This window comes from Pseudomyrmex gracilis, unplaced genomic scaffold (assembly GCF_002006095.1).
Source record: "Pseudomyrmex gracilis isolate BER0280 unplaced genomic scaffold, ASM200609v1 scaffold_30, whole genome shotgun sequence".
NCBI lineage: Eukaryota > Metazoa > Arthropoda > Insecta > Hymenoptera > Formicidae > Pseudomyrmex > Pseudomyrmex gracilis.
Window position 1 is genome coordinate 726215 of NW_018020614.1, and position 20283 is coordinate 746497.

A 20283-nucleotide genomic window follows, 5' to 3' on the forward strand; every position below is an offset into this window, starting at 1 on the left:
AAAAGTTTTTGTATAATAAAAATCGTATTTGTAAAGCATATATGTATATATTTAAATATACGCATATATATATATACATATATGTGTGAAATAGTAGAGTATATATATGTAATGTCTCGCAACGTGTTTTAGCTGTGTACAATTTACGCTCTTTATTGGGACTTTCACGAGTCATGCTCTCATTGTATATATAAATTATTTACGTACCATTACTATATATATACGTATATATATATATATATATATATATATGTATATATATATACATGTATATATATATTTCCACCCGCATCGAGTAATACCCACTGTGACCGGCATTGTCTCTTGAACATTTATGTGCGTATCTTTAATGAAGCAAAGTGACTCCACATACCTTATGTTCACACGCGCGGCCACAATTAAAAATACGCAATTCTCTCAACGTACGGGTTATTCTCTTAACTATTAGCCTTTCGAGATTAATAGTGTATAGATTTTTTTAGACCATGAAAAAACCTTAGTCACGTAAGATTTATTATGGGTGGTATAGATTTAATGAAATCTCTAAATAAACTTTAAAAAAAAAAAAATCTATATATTACCCGGATCACACTTCATTTTCTAGTTTTGTTTTTTCAGCTTCTCCCTTTCTGTGAAAAAAGTGAATAGTAATATCAAGAGTTATTAATACAAATATCATTCGGGAATCATATAAGTAAATGTATGTCACGAACAACACGCGGTGTGTCAATGCAATTTATATATTTTATTCTCATTTCTCATAACTTAAGAAGTTTGTTTTTACTCTTTTGTGAGAATTTATATAATTTATGTAATTTGTCACATATTTTTTTATATAATTTGGGACGTGGACGGAAAATCTCACGTTCCAATTCTGAGTTTCTTGCGTTTCTCTTGCGCGGCGTGATCTCTCTTTCTTCCCAGCACGTATTCAACGTACTCTAAGTACCCGTCATTATTTAAATCATCTTCCTCCAGTACTTGGTCTATCAATTCTGCGAATTGATACAAGCAATTAAATATTTCATATTGTACTTGAAAAAAACAATATCTCGATATAATACACATGTATTTTTGTACTACATATATATATACATAGTCGTGTGTGTATGTGTGTGTGTGTTGTCGCATATCTCTTAGTTTCAGTCAAACGTACCAACGATCCAAGAAAAATCCTCCTCCGATATTGCATCCTCGTTGTCAGTTTCGTCTAATTGTTCCCCGTGGAAGGTGTGTTGAAGTGCATGTAGAAACTCTAATCCGTCTAGCTTCGTATTATTGTCGAAATCATGAAGTCTAGAAATTTGACAATATATGCGTTAGCAACTATATAGATGATAATTTACTGACGAGGAGGATATATATATATATATATATATAACGCAAAACTTCAATATTTCTAACGTACTTGAAATAATGAAATTCTATTTCGTCGTCGGTCATCTTGGAAAAATCAATTGTGTCGGCCATAGATCCCAAGTCTTCTTTCAAGTGTCTAAAATTTTCGGATAAAGATTCTATGTATGTAAATATTAGAAAGGGAATAACACACAAATATTATTGTTACAAAATTTAAATATAATAATGCGCAAAAGTCTCAACGCAGGTTATTTCTCTATAAAATAATTTAACGTAAATAGTTATTATATGTACCGCTAATACACAAGTTTAAAACTTATGAATTATTAAATTTTTATTCGCACTGTCTTCTCGACTCACGTGGCGTCGTGAAGAAGCTCGGAATCCTCCGTCAGCTTGATTTCCTTCTGCGGTGTGTAATGATGATGGGACACGCTGCCCCTGGGATGATGCGGCCCGCGAAAATGACCAGTCGTTAGGCCGAGCCATAAACTAATTACAAATGTCGTTTTCATTCTGCTATCTGGAAAACAAATTCACGTCCCGACGGCTAGTATATTCCTCCGTCTTTTATTCGCAAAAACGATCGGTTTAATACGCAAACTCAAAACATTTGAGCAAGATATCACTTTGTAAAATTGCATTTATTTCGCAGCGATTTGCGCGATCGAATGCAGAGAGCGCGAAGAGAAAGAAAGAGATGTGATTGTGCCGAGGGAGAGACATTCCGTACGGTGGCCGTCGACAATAGGACCTGCTGGGATATGTTCATCGGGTGTGTCGCCGTGGTATAGAGTACCTACTGCTTCTTCTGAGGGTCGAAACACCCCGTCGGTCAGCGACAGATGGGCGGTAGAGGGGGTCCCGGTAATTATTATGCGATTACCCACAAGCCCATTGATTTAGATTGAACCCCGGGGGGTGTGCTGCGCGATCGCGCCGGACCCGCGTGGTTCCGATTTGTTACAAGACCACACTCGGAAACTCAAAAAGTGCTCGATGCGATCTCGGTCGATGTACTCGCGTTTGCAATTTTGTTTCAAGTCTCACGTTGTCTGCATGAATCGCTAAAAATCGCATTGGACGATTGGCCGAATAAATTTGTAAAGTACATTTGGTTATAACATAATACATATTTAATTGGTTTAACTCATAGACGGACCTCAACGCACGCACGCGGGGAAAAATAATAAAATAATAATTACTCAAAAAGCCGCTTTTTGTCATTTCCTCGTTTACGCATCTCACGCGAATAATATCGAACAAGCGTGAAAGTTTTTTCGATGAGTTTTATTGTATAAAAAACATCTATCAATTAAAAAAAAAAACCTATCAAAACTGATCTTACGACTTAGTGTAATTGCACATTCACTTGAACGCACAAAGCGATCGAGAATCAATTAGTCGCGATACTCGTAGCTGTTCTTACGCCGCGTATTATATCGCGTATATTTACAAGAACGCGGAAAGCAAATACTCACAGCGTAGGTGTTAAGAGACACATGAGGCCGACACGAATACGGGGTACTTAGGAATCAATTTTATACAGGCTTACGGTGGTCTCTCGGAGCGAGAATGCATATGCTGAAGGGGAGTCCCCGAGGAGTTGTCGATGCGCGCGAGAGCGGACCCCCTGGGGTTTCCGCCGCACCCCAATTCGCGAACAACCACCCGCCGGAGCGCTCTCTCGTCTCTGTCTCGCTCTCCGGTGTCGAAATCTATAAATAATTTATATCATTTGGTCCATTCATAACGGGCGAGTCCATATGTACCTGTGTCGCCTTACAGGGGACCTGCGCCCACTCGACGTTCTCCTTCATATCGTCGGGACCGGGAAGAATCCTCCCCGGTGCATGTGTAGGGTGCAGCTTTACGGATTTGACACTAATGAGTTGACTATAGAAATACAAACGTGTCACCAAAGAGAGAGATAACAAACGAAATCTCGCGCGAGCGAACAAGGTATGTTTTTTCTTTCTCTTTCTGTTTTCCGTTCAATTGCACATCAGGGAATAATGAACAGATGATAATAATCTTTTCTGCGCCAAATATTTCTTTGTACTCGGAAAGATCCTACCTAAATATTTTTAAATATAATTTTTTATATAAATTTATTAATTATGGTAAAAATATATTGTATCCAAATAAAATAATTAGAAAAAGAAAAGCAGAAAATATATCTCATTTAAGATTTAATTTATATTTCAAGAAAATAATATAATAATAATAATCTATGGAAAGTAATTAGTATCATCTGTAATATTATTCGTGATTATAATCATATTGTATGTGTAAACACACATGTGTTTCTATAATATATTTGTTATATGAATACAAATATACAAATATATTTAGTGATGCTGACAGAATTATTAAAAATCGTCGTAAAACAAAAAAATTGTCGAAACGTCGGAAACGTACGCCAGAATTGTCAAGTCACTTTATGTGTAAACAATAATACTGTCAATATCAACAAATAATATGTTTGTTAATTAAGATTCGTATTACATGCAAATAAGTTTGCCACGTTTGTTTTCACGGGATTGCGAAACAGTTTCGTTTTTCTCGTGTTAACAATATCGAAGCGATCGCTCTTCGCTGTATTATGATTATATCGAAACGAGGTGATCTCGAGAGCGAAGAGGGGTGGATCATCCACCCCTAGCCGAGGTGTCATAACCTACAAATCGAGAAAGCGCGAGCGGTTCTCCTTTTTGCGAAATTTCGCGAACAGCGCGTCGCGCGATCTCCAACTTCTTTACCTTGTGTATGCACGTCTCGATTCGACCGACGATCGATCCGCCCACGGAATCGACTGCTCGATCCGTTTCTCGATCTCTTGAAAGTTGGCCGCTCTCGATACGGTTCGCTCGGCGACTTGAGCGCGCGACGGGAGACGCGCGTATCGACGTTTTTCCGCGGAGTTTGCGTGTTGCGCGAGTTGCTCCGCGCCGAGTTGCGGCTCTCTTTGAGCGGGCTCTCTTGTTTCGTTTTCATCCAAATCCCTGCGAAAAGTCGGCTAATTCGATTATCCCGTTTCTTTGCCGCACGCGGTATAAGCGCGCGAATTACTTTGACTTGCCGCGGTTTCGATATCGGAACACTTCCGCTGATTTTTGGCGAAACCGCAAAGGGTTACGCCGCTTCGTTTCACAAGCCAAGGGTTTTTTGCGATACCATCCGGCTCCGACACTCGGAAGAAGACCTTTTTTCATTTGTTAATTTCGCACGCACAGGTACACGCTTTAACGAAATTTTATTATATACAATGTTTTATTTCATGACAATTCTATGATATTTAAACTTGAAAAAAGATTGTACTTTGACATTATTTGATGCAATATTTTATCTTGTCCTGAAACGCATAAAAATCATTCTATATTTCTTTTTAAGCGAAAAAAGATACAACAAGTTGAGGCAAGGTTTACTTTTAAACGCATTTCTCGTGTTCGAGTTCGACTAGGTTGAATTGACAAATTGCCTTTAATGCACGCGCGCTTCAAAGTGTCAAGCTTTTATCTCTTACTTGAACTACTTGTATACATATATACCGTTAAGTATTTTTAACAGTTTGATATTACTTATATAAAAATAAACATAAATTTAATATCGCGTGTAAACAAGATATTAAATGGTTGCATTTTATTGAAGCGTAATTATTATTGAAGCGTAATTGATACAAAAACACACGTGTAAAGACGTCACTGTCTGTAAAATCATACGGCAAACAAGATATGACTTTTTTTTTATAATAACACTTATGTTATTTCCGTCTCATTTATTTTGCCATGATGAAAACTGAAAATTAATTTCATACACAGAAAATCGGTCTTTTGTACTTGTGATATATTATTGCAATATTATTTGTGTGACGGTATATGACAAACATTTAATAGTCTAGTTTTGGGATATTAAAACACCCCGCGATATTTGTCTCCGTATTTATGCGGTAATAATGACGATATTGTCATTAATATTGTTGTAATTTGGTGGTGCGTATAAAAATATATATTTTATAAAGAAAATAATAAACACGTCATATTGTGCAACACACGCACAGCTTTTTTCTTCACTAGATTTCTTTCAAAATTTTTTCCGATAAAAAACTAAACGGGGCGTTTTTTTCTTGTTTCGATCTTGTCTTTCTATTGATAAAGCTTGTAGAAATCAAATATTTTCTTAATTATCTGAAATATTTGAACGTACATTGATTGACAATTGTTTCTTCTGATTTTTTAAATACGATATATGTATGTTGCAAAGACAAATATCTCGAACATTGAAAAAGTTATTCGCGAGAGATCCATTTTCAAACCGAACCCTCGTCGTAACCAGCGTCATAGAGCAATGAGATTTTAGGGATGTTTCGTTGCGAGAGATCAATTCGATCGCGCGGCTAGAAATTCGAGCCGATCTAATCCAGAATTTTTGAAAAACTAGAAAAGAAGAAACAAATAAGAAACGAAACACAGAAGAAGATAAAAAAAGAAAACTGATGATCGCGGGTACGGCAAAAGAGAAAGAGAGAGAGAAAGAGAAATAAAGAGAAAGCGGGAGAAGAATAGAGGGTGTGCGTGTTTGAGGATCGAAGAGAGACGGAGATAAACTGCGAGGAACTGAGGGAGATACCGAGTGGCGTAGGGAGGAATAGGAAGGTGGAAAAGGACGAGAGGAAGAGAGAGAGAGAGAGAGAGAGAGAAAGAGGAGAGAGAGAGAGAAAGGGGGTGAAAGAGTGAGAGAGGGCGAGTGGGATAGTGCACGGATGGGTCTCCGGTTGCCATGGCGACCACCGTAGCCTAAAGCTATGCTTTTATTGATTCCAAGCCGCAAACAATGTGCAGGAGTGGATGTTTCGCTCTGTTCTCTCTCTATCCGTCTGGATAGTGAGGTATTAACGCACCCCGAAATACCGATACCCATGGGCACGTGCCCCAGAAAAGCGGGGCCGGCTCTCGGTGTCCCCCTCACCTCCCCCCTCGGGTTTCCACCCCATTCCCTCTTCGTCGGAGTGGCCTGCGATTAATTCAGCAGTCTCTCGATATGCACAGTTCGCCGTTGCATTAAAATACACGGACTTCAAAGCGTGGCCCGTCGACTATATATATAACAGAGGCAACGCGCGCGGACCCGACGTCAAAGGTTACGTCGAGCTGCATCTTCCGGCGTTTCCAGACCCCCTGGTCTCCAATTTTTCGGGGGTGCATTTTGTATTACGCGCGCACGGCGATCATCTTCTCATATACGCGCGTGTACAAACGCGCGATGCTATTTTTACACACAACGGAGTACTGTTTTAATTTATTTTCTTCCAGATGATATTTAGCGGCGGTGAAACCTTGACGATCCGACACGTGAATCGAATCGTGTAAACAAAGTCTATAGAAACGACGGGAGAGAGAGAGAGAGAGAGAGAGAGGGAGAAAGACAGAGAGAAAGAGAGATAGATAGATAGATAGATTTGACATCAACAGCTGCGATTGAAGAAGAAAGGAATCGGTCGGGAAATACTCCTTTCTTTATCGGAGGCTATCTTTTGAAAATCGAATCAATAACAATGAACGAAACTAGCCATGCGAAAGTCAGATCGCGATTGAGTTTTCTACTCAATTACTGCGAAGAAAAGACCACCCATCGCGATTCCACGACGAACAGTTTACCGCCCACGGATGCGTTTTAATCCGCGCGCGAACATATTTTTCACCGATACTCTCTCGGGATCGAAGTACGTATTTAAAAAAAAAAAAAAAAAAAAAAAAAAACAACTCTCGAAGTTTTTTTCGAAATTAATTATAATTTATTTGTAAACTTTTCGGAGATTAATTTCTCTGTTTTTTTCTATTTAGAAGTACGAGAGGATTTTTTCACGTAATGAGATTGTATATTAGTGCGTTCTTTTTTTGTTTTATTTTTTCCGTCGTCTTTTAGTAAATTTGAACGTCACCAAGCAGGAACGTCATATTTCGTTCGAATCTGCGCTCTTTGTATCGCGGAAAGTAGAACGTACCGTCGAACGGATTTCCCGTTGTAATTTCAACTCCTCATTTTCTCTTCCCGTCCTTTCTCCGCGAGCGAAACGGTCTGTCTCCTTTGCGAAAATCCCCGGTTATCGTTGCTCGAAGTAAAGGTTGTTTAAGTTTAACTAACAGTTGCAGTTTCAAACTATATTTAGAGAAGAGATGTAAGTGCTCTCTTTGACGTGAGGCGCGTGTGCACGTGTACGTAATCTTCTGCTAATTACGAGTTGCGTAAAGTTAATCGACATGTTATCTGCGATCTCTTTGGCTGATTTCGAATGGCAAAGAATTAAAAAAAAAAAAAAANAAAAAAAAAAAAAAAGAACAAAGAAGCATACGTCCCTCTTCAATTGTTCGTCGCGTCGTATATATTTTATTTTATTTGAATACGCACTTCTTCTTACTACTCCTATCCTGTTAACCTTCAATCAGTCAAAGGAACGAAAACAGAACCGCGTCGTTCATGTTTTCTTTTTTTTTTTTTTTTATTGTATCATCCGGATTTTCTCGTTCAAAGAAAAATATCACGCTGGTTAGCGACCGTGTGTTATTTGTGCGCGCGGTTGTACATCTTTTTTTTTTTTTTTTATTTTCACAGCAATCGCTCGATCGCAGGCGTGTCGCATTCTGACGCATGAAAATGGCCCAAAGGGATGCGCCAGCCATGATCGATGCTCCATCCGATCGGAGTCTACCGAAACTGCCCGTCAAATAATATATTCATAGCTTCCGGATGGTTGAACGCGACTCTCGGAAACCATCCCCGCGACCCCGCAATCGCGTCTACACCCCCAGCCAACCCGCGTTCTCTCTCTCTCTCTCTCTCTCTCTCCGTCTCTCTCTTTCTCTGTCTCTCTCTTCCTCCCGTCCGTTCTCGTTCGTCCACTCCCGTCCCCCTTCGTCTCCCCGTTGCATCCCCCTCGCAATGCGCAGTCCATCCGCACGCAAATCGACTGTCGAATAATTATCGAAAATACACGCGCGGCCGGCTCGCGGCGCTTTTTTTTCGCCTCCCCCGTTCTGTCCTCTGCCTCGCGGACATACGATTAACTCTTTGAGCTTTGCCGATATGCCGCTCGAAATATCTGCCGGGTTATCTGGAGCTTTTCACGCGCCATTGCTTCATTCCGTTCGACCTCGTGCATCCAAGGCTGCGTGTATACGTAGTACGTGTACACATTGATCGACGATTGACTTGTGTATCCCCGTGCGATATATTTTGCGATACACACATGCATATATTCGATATCAAACTTCGCTGTCAAGTTGAGTTCTTTTCCGGTATATCGTTGACGGTACGTCGGGGATAGCTATTATGTCATTTTTCGAAAATTGATTTTGCCCGAAATTTTTCCGTCTTTCGCTGTCGCGCACAGAACACGTCAATTGCGAGGCGAAATTATTTCTATTAAAATTTGATTCTGAAAAAAAAAAAAATTACGAAACCAAATTACGAGATCAAAATAGATGTGTCTTCTTCTTTTTCCGATTGTTTTTTTAATGTACGAGTAATCGATAAATTTTTTTCAACACTCGCAGACAAAATATTCGAATTGCGAACAAAATCTCGTGCGTTTTGTTCTCTTCTCTCCCCCCGACACGTGCGCGTTATATTCTTACGACAATCAGGCCGCGTCGTCGAGAAAGAGCAGAGAAAGAGAACGTTACCTTATAGTCTACGGCAATTTCTCTCACCGAGCAGCATGATTGCAGACGACCGAGGCGATTTTCCGCATTTCCTCCCCGATTTTCATGCTCCGCGATTTTCGCGCTCTCCGCTCCACCCTCTTCCGCTCTCCGAATCTCGTGGATTCGGGCGAAAAAAAAAAGGGGGCGAAAGGTTTCCTTCCCAACTTTCGCCGCGCTGTCTTCGTTAGTCCGATCAACTGTGCGCGGACGAGAAAAGCGAGAGAAAAAGAGAGAGAGAGAGAAAAAAAAGCAGAACAAGACAAGTACACGCGATATAAAGAATTGAATATCCACAAGTTGCAAAGAGATTGTTATAAAAATTTCTGGGGAGGCGAAAATACAAAAAACAGAGAAATAGTGTTAAAAAACAAGTGTTAAAAAACAAATTATTATCATTTATATTGAATTTGTGTTTATATGAGTGACCGTTCGCGATCGCTTCCTTCATACAATCAATCCGATCGGCATTCAGCCACAACCGCGGCTAATTAAGCAACACCTAGTCGTACGCTTCGCATTGTAACAGGTCGCAAACATTCGCGTTAATCTACGTGACGGGCCCGCATAATTTCATCGGGATTATCCGCGGTGCGCTAAATGATAGAAATATCGTTATACGTCCCTCTTTCCTCATCCATTGCTTTTCTCTCTCTCTCTCTCTCTTTCTCTCTCTCTTTTTCTATCTCTTCTTTTTTTTTTATCTCGCTAAACACACATAAGGGAACGAGACACGCGGGAATGAGGTAAAGTGTAAAACGTCCTCTAGCGCGCTCTTTTACCCGTTCTCTTTCTCTCTTTCCCGAGTTTTTGTCCCGTCTCTGTTCGGCTTAACGGCGGCGCGGGCAGGATCTAAGTGCAAAATTATTTTAAAAATATTTTCTTAACCGCGTTAGAGCCTGAAAGCTGACCCGGCGTGTCACGCCGATGCGTGTGCCTGGGTCGGGGCAAAAAGAATTGGAAATGCCGCACGGCGGTTTTTCGACTTGCCGCGGTTTTTCAGGAACCCTTTTCCCTTCGTCGCGCCACGACGATTCGCTCGTGTGAGTTAAACGTACGATGGTGTCAACAAATATATTCCATCTCGGAATACACGATCTTCCGCGGCAAGGCGATCGACCAAATGATTCGTTTTAATTGTTTTAAGGATAGAGATTGATGTTTGCCGAAAATTAGCGTAAAATTGAAAAAGCTTAGAAAATTTGTTTATTTAATCATATGTTTATGTTTATATATAATAATATATTAATGTATGTAAACACACATTTTATTTGACTTATTCAAATTTACGCATAGTTGTTTACAGACTTTGCGTAATTTTAATACCACAGCGTTCCGTAAAAAGCGAAAGATTACATTTATTTCTTTTTTATGTTTAAATAAAGTTGAATTTATTTTATACCGGATTAAAAAATAAAGTTAAATTTACTTTATATCGCGTCAAAAAAAAAAATATATCATTTAATGTATATACATTTAAGTTTACCGAGTACTTTTATGTTTCGCGCCCGTCTTTCCGCAAACCCAATTTTTTATGGAGCAATACCTCATGAAAGGGTTAAAAGGGTTAAAAATCGGATTAAGGTGGTGGCGCGAGATGTGCGATCGTTGGACCGATTTTTTTACAAAGAAACTGAAGGACGCGCTGATCAAGAACCCGGATTCTATCTCGGTCTCTCATTTTCGCGCGTTTTATACACTCTTGTGTCTGGGATTTCATTCCAGAGCGAGAAAAAAAAAAAACGACTATTGAGGAAAATATTCCGAAATTTTCCTCGCATTATTTGCTGAAATAAGTGACTTCTTTCCATTAGGTGAGAAGTAGATTTCGATGCGCGCGTGCACAGCTTTACATTTTACAGTATTACCTATACGTCCCTTTTTACACACCTTTTCCATCCCATGTACTTTTAAAACGTAGCTCTCTCTTTCCCTCTTTCTTTCTTTCTCGCTCTTCCCGGAGAACCGTACCACTTCGATGCTTTTTACGCGGTGCTTTTCTCTTATTTTGAACCTCTCCGTTGGTCTGGCCAAGAGTTTCCAGTCAGCGTTACGTAGAAAACGTTGAACTTGTTCGAGAGCTTTTCCTCCCTCTCGGAAAGGAAGCGGCGCGGAGGAGTGAGGACGGAAGGAATGGACGGAAAATGTCAAACAAATTTATTGCGTCTTCGTGACACAAAACTTCGCGCAACATAGTCGCTCTCATACTCTTTTTTTCGCTTGAAATAAAAGGCGATATTGGCTGTTGAATGTGCGATAAAGAGTTTTGAGAAAACATAAAGACGTTGTTATATCTACGCATATATTGCGGATTGTGTGTAATTACGGCGTTATATAATAATTTATAGTTTTTGCATGCTTTATGATATTTTGTTTGCTGTGTGCAAATTTATCAAATATATGATTTTTAAATAATTCTCGCTCGGTAGAGAGAGAAAGTTTAATTTAACTCTCACGCACACGCGCATCTATCGGTTGGCTTCTTCATCCCGATCAAAATATCTTCGTCAAATACTTAATTACTTCGATCTCACTATCTTGTAGATGGCTTGCTCTAACAGCCATGTACATTATATACAAGGAAGACTTATGATGGGGTTCCAATTTGCCGCGGGGCGCCGTCAGGCTGCGTTTAACAACTTTTTAATGGAGGCTTGGCGACCATCGTCAGCCCCGGCCGCCAACGTTGAAACATTAATTCTAACGGGTGTCACCCGGGAAATAAGTCGCTCCATCCTGCTTTGGAGAATCAAGAAAACGCGGTTTTTTTCCACGTGTTTTATCTTATCGACAGGCGCATGTAAGAGAATACACACATCTTTTTTCTAGAAATGCGTATCATCGTAATAACGATGCAGTGTGAAAAAAAATTTCAAACAAAAAAATCGCACGATCGCGAGTACAAGATTATATCACGATCGATATCGCATTCGATTCATTCGGTTCAAGATTCGCGGAGCGATTTCGATTTCTTTTGATAAGATTCGATCGACGAACATATTTTTACCTGGCGTAAGGACGAGAGAAAAAATCATTTAAGTCTCAGGATACTTGAGCGAAGTTCGAGATAATAGTAATTAACCCGCGCATGGGTTCTTCGGAGTTATCAGTTCGTGGCTGGTGTTCGCGATTGCACGCGTCGAACGGCGCGATCGATTTTTCGCGCGCGTGCACGCGCGCACGCACGTATCTAAACGCACGCGCTAAAACTTTCTCGCGCGCACGCATACACATACGCATACACAGACGCACATATGTATGTACGTGCACGTTCGCCCGAGCCATCGCTCTGAGCCCTCGTAGAATCTCGCCCAACCCCGGCTCTCTCGCGCCCATCCTCTCCTCCTCTTCCTCCCCCTCAACAATTCTCCACCCCTGATAAGCGTCCGCGCGCACCCTGCCAACCCCCTCGCTCATCTACTCTCGCCACCCCCGTCGTCCCGTGCTCCCCCAAAGCTACCCTCCCTCAGCACGAACATCCCCCTCGCCCTCCTCCTCGTCGGCCTCGTCTCCTCTCTTCAATCCCTTCCTCCCCCCGTCCCGTGCTTCTCGCCCTCACCGTCGCCGTTCTCCACCTAACCTAGCGCAGCATCCGCGTTCTGGAGCTGCTCTCGCAGCTCTCGTAATCGCATTTGACGTCGCTACGTTTTTGTTTCAGAGCAGTACGTGACGCTTCCGCCCGTGGAGGGCTCTTGGCAAAACACGCGAGGGAGGAAAAAAGTAGAAGAAGACGTCGACGGTGAGGGAGAGAAATAATGTGTATACGTCTCTACGTGTACGTGCGCATGTGTATGTGTGTGTGCGATAGAAGCGAGGGAGAGAGGAACAGAGAGTAAAACGAAGGATCAAGTAAGGAGGAGAGCACGAAAACGACGAGAGAGAAATGGACGCGCGAACGTCCGGAGATAAGAGAGGGGGAAGGGTGGCTAAGTCGAGGGGTGATGTACGTCGAGGATCGAGAGATCGAATAGGAGACCGACTCCTTGATCATCTCTCGACTCGGACGACGACGAGGCGAGTTTCGAGGAAGGAACTCTCCTTTTCTCTTTTTCTCCCTCTTTTTCTTTTGCTGTTTTTAAGGGTCGTAATTTTTGCCGATATTTCTTGGCATCGTCTATTCCCTTTGCTAACCGCTCACCATCGCAGATCACGCTCTCTTTCTCTCCCTCTCTCTCTCTCTTTTTCTTCTCAATTCTATATCTGAGATAGCGTGCTGATGATGGAAAATTCGTAAAACCTTACAAAGGAAGTAAATGATAACACCGCGTGGAAGTCGACAATAACGAAAGTCGGGCGATTAAAATCGTAATTTTGTTAATTTTTATCGGTTATATAAAAAAAAAAAAAAAAAAAACGCTACGTTATCTAAAAGAGAGAAGCGATAATTGAGGGAAATTACGCATCGATGGAAAAAAAAAGAGAGGCTTGATATTAACCGATCGCACCTACGGCCGCTTTACACGTGACGCGGGCGGGAGTAACGTTTAAATCGGACAAAGTCTCCCTTATGCACAAGTCGACCGGCACGTGCTTGCCAATTTGTTGTCCGCACGTGTCATCGGCGAAACCACGTCAAAATATTGCACTCGATCTGAATAGGCCAATTACTAGGCTGTGTAACCCAAAACACGCCTACGTATTATATGCGGCACCAAATTTTCTTGAGGTGTGAACATAGTTTTATGAGTTTATCTGTTCTAAAACTAGAAATGCAATTTTTGACGAACATAGTTTTATGAGTTTATCTGTTCTAAAACTAGAAATGCAATTTTTGACGAATAAAAAAAATATTTTTATAATTAATTAGATTAAAAAAAAAAAACATTTTTGTTTGAGAATACAATTAAGGAAAAAAATACTCATATCAGGAAAGAAAGCGCAAGATATTTTATCAAGTGTCGAAAAATAAATAGAACGTGTGCGCGAAAATCAATTTGGAGAACGAGTTGATAAGCGAGTATACGTCTGCGGTTTTTGGCTTATCGTTGCGATTACTTCGCAAGACAACAGCGGGTCCAAAATGTGCGCTCCCGCGGCTTTTGTCGGACGTTCGCACAAAAGAGGGGGAAATTTTGCGCGGAAGCTCCCGGTAATTCCGCCTCTTTCAGTTCCTTCAAAACAGAACGCCCACGGCGCGTGTCGTCACTTTCGAAGGTTGTAATTTCCTCGACAATGCGCGAAAACTCGGGCAAAGCGGGCCAATTCAAAACCGGACGAGGTCCCTTTGAGGTTTCTTTCATTGTCGGCGCAATAATTTGCTTTGGCGATCATCTCGTTCCGTCTGTTCCCATGGCTCGCGCGGTTCACTTTTTTCCGTCATATATTTATTAATATTTCTTGCCGTGCAATATAATGCAATTTATTTGCAACAACTTTTCGTACTTCGAGTAAAGAGACATACGCAACAAATTACGAGAAAGAAAATATCTTCTTTATCTCTTTCGCGCGAACAAGATTTTTTCTTATTTTAATATTTAATTATTTCTTATTTTTTCTTTTTTATTGTAATATTTAATAATTCTTTTTATATACTTAAATACATAGAAGAAAAAACTATGTGATATAGCGGTGATTCATGTTTGAAACGCGTGCGCAAAAACTGTAATGCGATGCAGCGATTATTTGTTGTAATGTAGATGCGGGAGGTGAGTGAGTACGGAGAGAGCTGGGAGGGAGGGGAGAGAAGATGGACGGAGGTAAAGTACTCGATAATTTCATCCCTTCATAATGCAGGCGCGCATCTCGTTGCACGCGAATGGTCGCTCTGGCGCCGGCTACGAATTCCACGTGGAGTTCCATGTAACGTCAAACCACTGTTTGTACACGACCGCCGTCTGATCGATCTAATTCGCAAAGGGTAGATGATCGAGATTAGATTAGATTTTACTGAGCTCACGGCCTTGTCGCACGGACCATATGCAGGTTATACTTTGGAAGAGGTAGCGGCACCCCCGACCTGCAACTAGAATTAAAAATGAGAGATGCTGAGATTCTACGTGTGTCCGTATGCGAGATGACGCACAATGTACTAAATTTTTCAAGTTCATTTAAATTTGAAAACAGAGCAAAGAGATAAAGAAACAAAGGAAAAAGAATTTAATTTAACGAAAAGAAACACAATGAGAAGAAAAAGTTGACAATTTTTTTAATGATTTATTTTTGTATTTTTATACGCGAGAAGGAAGAGTCAACGGTATTCTTCTTATCACAGCAAAACGTGATAATATTGTAACTGCTTTTTTTTTATATATGACACGTATAAAACATGGAATATATTTTTACATTTTTTTCCAGAAATATACGATATTATCATCGACGGATCAGAAATACGAAAGATTTTAATTACAGAGAGAAAATGCAATTATGAAACTGATGATGAAATATGAAAATAGTTTGATTTAAATCATGCGACACTGGGCAGATAAAAAATCAGAACGCGCTTGCAAATTTTATCGTATTTTTATTATATTTTTTATTACACGCACAACTGTGTACATATATACATATATATATATATATATATATGTATATATCTATACATACATATATGTACAAATTACAAATACGCTCTGATTATCAGTTTGTTCGATGGAATATTTCATTTAAAATTATAACGCAATTTGTATTTTATTTTATTTTTTTTGTGTTTTATAATTATTTTCTCCTTATTTCATAGGAAATGTCTAAAACAGTCCGTTCTAAACAATGAATTTACGAGACAGTCGTGAGAAACTAATTAATCGTAAATTTTGCCAAGGGCCGATTGAGAATCTCTGCGAAAATTATCGAGGACACGACGGTGTCCCCTGTATTTTATCCTGAAGTACATTCTTTTTGCCATAGAAACTTCGATATTGTTTCTTGCAGTCGGGTAGCAGTTTATTCGAGGCTAGTGTGACAGATTTCGACCACGCCCTGCCGATATGGTACCCCCTTGCCCAGTCACCTTCGGATTCATTGACGGCGAAATTTGCCGGCTTTGATCCGCATACGGCATACTTTTCCGGCACCTCGTCGACGTCGTCCCCGGTCTTTAATAAAGACATTCAAATCCGAATAGAAGGGAGTGACGTATCATTGACCATCAAAAGTGTTGAATTATTGTTGGACTATACATGTGTTTACGTGGAATAAACATAAAAAAAATTACTATCAAGTAAGAAAAGTAAAACATATGATAAATTATATAATTTTAATTATTTACATTTTTTTTAACATTTATTTAATATCCGAACAATTATTTCAACTGACGTGAATGAAACAGACGTGTTTGAAAGAAAAACGCTCGTTTAAATGTCGTTCTCCTCGGCCGTGCAAAACTTTTCGGAAATTTCTCTCACGTTCATTCCGTTTTTTCCTTGTTTCCTCCCCCCTTCCTCCCTTCAAATCGCAGAAGGGCTGTTTATTTTGTTTTGATCCGGACGCGCAATGTCGGTGGCCCAGTTTCCGGGGTGTCGGCAAATTGACTTTTGCCAGTTCAATGAAAACGGCGACCGAGAGAGCCTTTGAAAGCGCGTCCCGGCGCAACTTCTGAGACGTCGATGCCTCGAATGAGCTCTTGAAACTTTACATTTCTTCGTCGTGCTTCTCTTTTTCGCTGCCCCTTCGTTCGATCTCTCGCGGAGAAGCTCATCGATCTCCCACGGCGGTCGACGGAGAGTCGACCTCTCTTTCCATTCCGCGGAGAGCGTCTAGCTGGAGACGCCTCTCGAAGAGGGTGGCAAGGACGAAACTCGCAAAAAATCGAAGAACAAGAACGCGAGGCTCTGTGTCTGACGTGAGCGCGCATATTCCCCTCTGTGTGTCGCGAAAGAAGAAAATGCGCGCTGCAGCAGCTAAAGGAAGAAAAGAAAAAAGAGGAAAAGAGAGAGAGAGAGAGAGAGAAAAAAAGAAACAAAAACAAGAGAGAAAAGCAGAAACATACAAAGGCGTGCGAGACGACGGGGGACTTAAAAATGATATCCACCGTGGGACAAAGTGAAGGTAGCCCCCGGTGCGCAGAGAAAGCCAGAAATGAAAATGGAAATGCCGACAGCTATGACGATGCAAATCGCGAAGAGAGACGGTCGGGAAAGAAAATGAGAAGATGGCGAACGCGCGAGCAGAATAGATGATCCATGCTGCTCAGCATAATTGGCGAATAAGAGTTTTATGGACGTTCCTTTATACTTCTTTACTGACGATCTTTGTTTCCTGCTAATTTTTTCGAGTTGTTACACAATTAAATAAATTTTTGCGTCGAATAGTGTCAAAATAAAAGAAATTCATCAATTTGCCTCAATAAATCGAGATCTTCCGCGTTTAAGAGGATTCAGAAGAATTCCGGAAATAAAATTAACGGTTTCGCGGATACTTTTCAAAGCTCGAAATAAAGCGATCTCGGAAAAAATCTCGAAAAAGGAAAGAAATCAAGAAACGCAATCTACTACCGCGATCCGGCAAAAAAGCGGAACGTGCAGGAAACGAAAGACGGGGGAGTGGAAAGAGAGAGAGAGAGAGAGAGAGAGAACGGAATACGGAACAGCACCACAGAGTCGCCAAATTACAAATCCTCCGAAAAAGCCGGGCGCGAGATACACAAAGACATTTAGCGCCAGGCCGAATGCATCTCACGGCGCAAACGATGCGGCACCGCCGCGCAGCAGCGCGCGGCTATATACGCGCGGCACGCAGGTGGGTCACAAGCGTGGGTGTACATTACAATCAAATCCCGAAAAAGGGGAAAAGAATTAAAAAAGCTATCTGCCGCGAGATAATAAAAACGAAGACGCGCGAGAGCACCGGGGAGGAAAAAGGACGGGGGTATAAAAAAGAGAAAGAGAGAGAAAGAGGCAGAGAGGATGATGAAAAGCGAGAGAAAAGATAGACAAGAGAGCGAGATAGCGTCAGATGCAAGGACGAGGAAAGAGTGAGACACGGACAGTGGGGTCGAGGGCGGGAAGGACGCTGTGGATGACAAGGACAGGGGTGTGTGCGCGCGCGCGCGCGAGGAGAATCTCTCTACGCCATATCCCTCTTCGCGCGTATTGGTGACTAGGATGAAGCGTGTGCGTCGTCGGAAAAGCGCCACACGCTGGTAGCCCCGGAAAGAAAATCGCTCGCAGGCTATTTTCCGGAGGAATTTTTATTGGTACGCGCGCCATGTTGGCGACGACGGTGGGGGCGCCGCGGGCGTCGCGGCGTATCGCGGGATTGGTCGTCGCCCTGGCGACGCAACCCCCGCCGGACCAATCCCGACACGTCCGCCACGCTTTTCGCGCCCTCGTGTCGCGGGGGCAGCGGCGGCGGCGGCAGCTGGGACGCAGAAGTGCGGGGGCGAGAGAGACGCCGGTTACGAGCAACAACCCCCTACCACGGAGCGATGACGACGGCCGAGAGGCAGGCAGCAGGCAGGCAACACCACCTCGTACGCGTTCTCTCTGCTCACTCACCCCCGCGCGGAGTCACCGGGATAACTGCATTTCGCGGACAGAATCCCACAAGAACTCACGGCGAGCGGTCGCCCCCTCTGACTCGCTCTCCGCTCCGCTGTCGTCTCCGGGTTTTTCCCACCGCGTTATATCCTTCGTAGAGGAAGGAAGGAAAGAAGGAAGGAAGGAAGGACGAAAAGGGCGCGTCGTGTGCACGTCCTCGTTGTCATCGTTCTCGCCGTTCGTCATCGTCATCGTTATCGTCGTCGACGTCGTCAACGTTCTCGCCGTCGCGCCGTTGTCATCCCCGTGGTGCGCGCGATTTCTTCATATCGATTTGCACGCGCGCCATTTCTCGCCAATTACTTCGATATTCGAATTTTCAAGGCCAGCTGATCCTGAACGCGCGTCAACGAACGGACCCTACCCTCCTCACGAGGGTCGCGCACCCTTCTAATTGGATCGACGATAATCAGATTTGAATCGCGGCCGAATTCCAGAGTCGCGTCGATTGTCGCCGTCGCGTATCCTCGGCGATTCATATTCCGTCGTCGCGTTCGGTCGTCGATTTGTTTTGGCACTTGTTACTCCGAGAGAGCAACACTGAAAGTCGTTTCCGAGAAGAATCGCGGAGGAAAGAAGCGCGTCATCGTCAGTTCAACCACGTGTCTTCGCGAATTGGATTTTCTTCGCTGAAAAAGAAGAAATCACCAGACACCTTCCAACGGAAAAGCGAAGAGAAGAATCGCACCTCTGAAATGAAGTCTGAAGAAACGTCTACGTTTGTTGTTGAAAGTGCAATAGATCAGTAGTATCGTAGGGAAATTGCAGTTGTAAAGTTCAAACTAAACTTCGGTAGCAAATAACCTCGTAGATGCCTGTCTCGATAGATGTGAAATGGATTGCTAATTGGATCTGGATTAAGTTCTTATTGGCGGATAACCGTTGCGAAGATCCACTGCTGTAGATTTGTACGAAGATCACATCCCATGTTAAGTTGTTGAATATTTGTTGAAGATCGAAAACTGCGTTGAAAAACGACGGGACTGCGACGGAAATCGGGGCCGGCAGTTGCGATATATACAAATTAATTTGATCATATTGATGTTTCTCGTAAATTAGCCAACAAATGGCGACGTGTCATGTGATAACATTCACGATAAGTATTAAGAGCTTTCAACAACAGTGATATCAAGAGTGCGACGGTGTTCTGAAGAGAATGTTCAAGAAAAAGGAGATCTTCAGAATTATTCAACACCAAGTTCTTAGATAGTTCGTAGATATACAATTTACAAGGTGAATTTATCTCGTACATATATATTATACTCCTAACAAAAATCAATCCCGAGTAGCTGAAAAAAAAAATAAACGTGTACAAAAGTCGGGGAACACCAGTTCGAGAACAAGTTTTCCTACAAAAACGCGAACACAGTTCGAGAAACACACACTTTTTTCGCAACCGACGAACCGAGATCCAGCGTTGAAGTCACCAAAAGAAGATTTTCGAAGAAGCGAAAAGAAACTCGTCAAAGTCTCCGACGGTAACCCGACGAGAATCTTCTTCCTGTGCGCCGACCGAGCAGAGGAAATAACACAGTGCACATTCGTAGGGCGGACGCGAAGAAGCGCCCTCCTCGCAGGTTCGTGTCGGAAGATGTTCTCGTAAGTGGTCGCAGGCTCGCACAGGTGTTTCCAGCTACGAGCTACCTCGACCAGGTCACTCCGGCATCACCCTGGCTAACGACCTGTCCGGAGGTACCGGGGGTCCCGGTGCGGGCGGCGTCGGTTCCGTCGGTGGTACCTCCGTCGGTGGC

At 42.2% G+C, this 20283-nt stretch overlaps 1 protein-coding gene across 2 annotated transcripts; it reads right to left on the reverse strand.

Moving 5' to 3' along the window:
- Positions 1 to 291: 291 nt before the first annotated feature.
- Positions 292 to 4236, reverse strand: LOC109852508 (multiple coagulation factor deficiency protein 2 homolog). Of its 2 annotated transcripts, none has more exons than XM_020423716.1 (5): positions 4122 to 4236; positions 1720 to 1882; positions 1409 to 1495; positions 1157 to 1296; positions 292 to 995 (listed from the first exon to the last, which is right to left on the reverse strand). In XM_020423716.1, the coding sequence occupies exons 2-5, from the start codon at positions 1872 to 1874 to the stop codon at positions 862 to 864; spliced, it is 516 nt and encodes a 171-aa protein (XP_020279305.1). In that variant the 5' UTR covers positions 1875 to 1882; positions 4122 to 4236; the 3' UTR covers positions 292 to 861. The 2 variants fall into 2 exon arrangements, with proteins under 2 accessions (XP_020279305.1, XP_020279306.1); XM_020423717.1 differs by lacking the exon at positions 4122 to 4236 and adding an exon at positions 2915 to 3008.
- Between the last annotated feature and the right edge of the window lie 16047 nt (positions 4237 to 20283).

Bases quoted from the DNA above. Each gene is read 5' to 3' on its own strand.
- LOC109852508 (XM_020423716.1), bottom strand. From the start codon at position 1,874: ATGAAAACGACATTTGTAATTAGTTTATGGCTCGGCCTAACGACTGGT. The intron at 1,297-1,408 runs GTACGTTAGAAA...TCAAATTTCTAG, and splicing joins ATAGAATTTCATTATTTCAA to ACTTCATGATTTCGACAATA. The intron at 996-1,156 runs GTACGTTTGACT...ATCAATTCGCAG, and splicing joins GGATTTTTCTTGGATCGTTG to AATTGATAGACCAAGTACTG.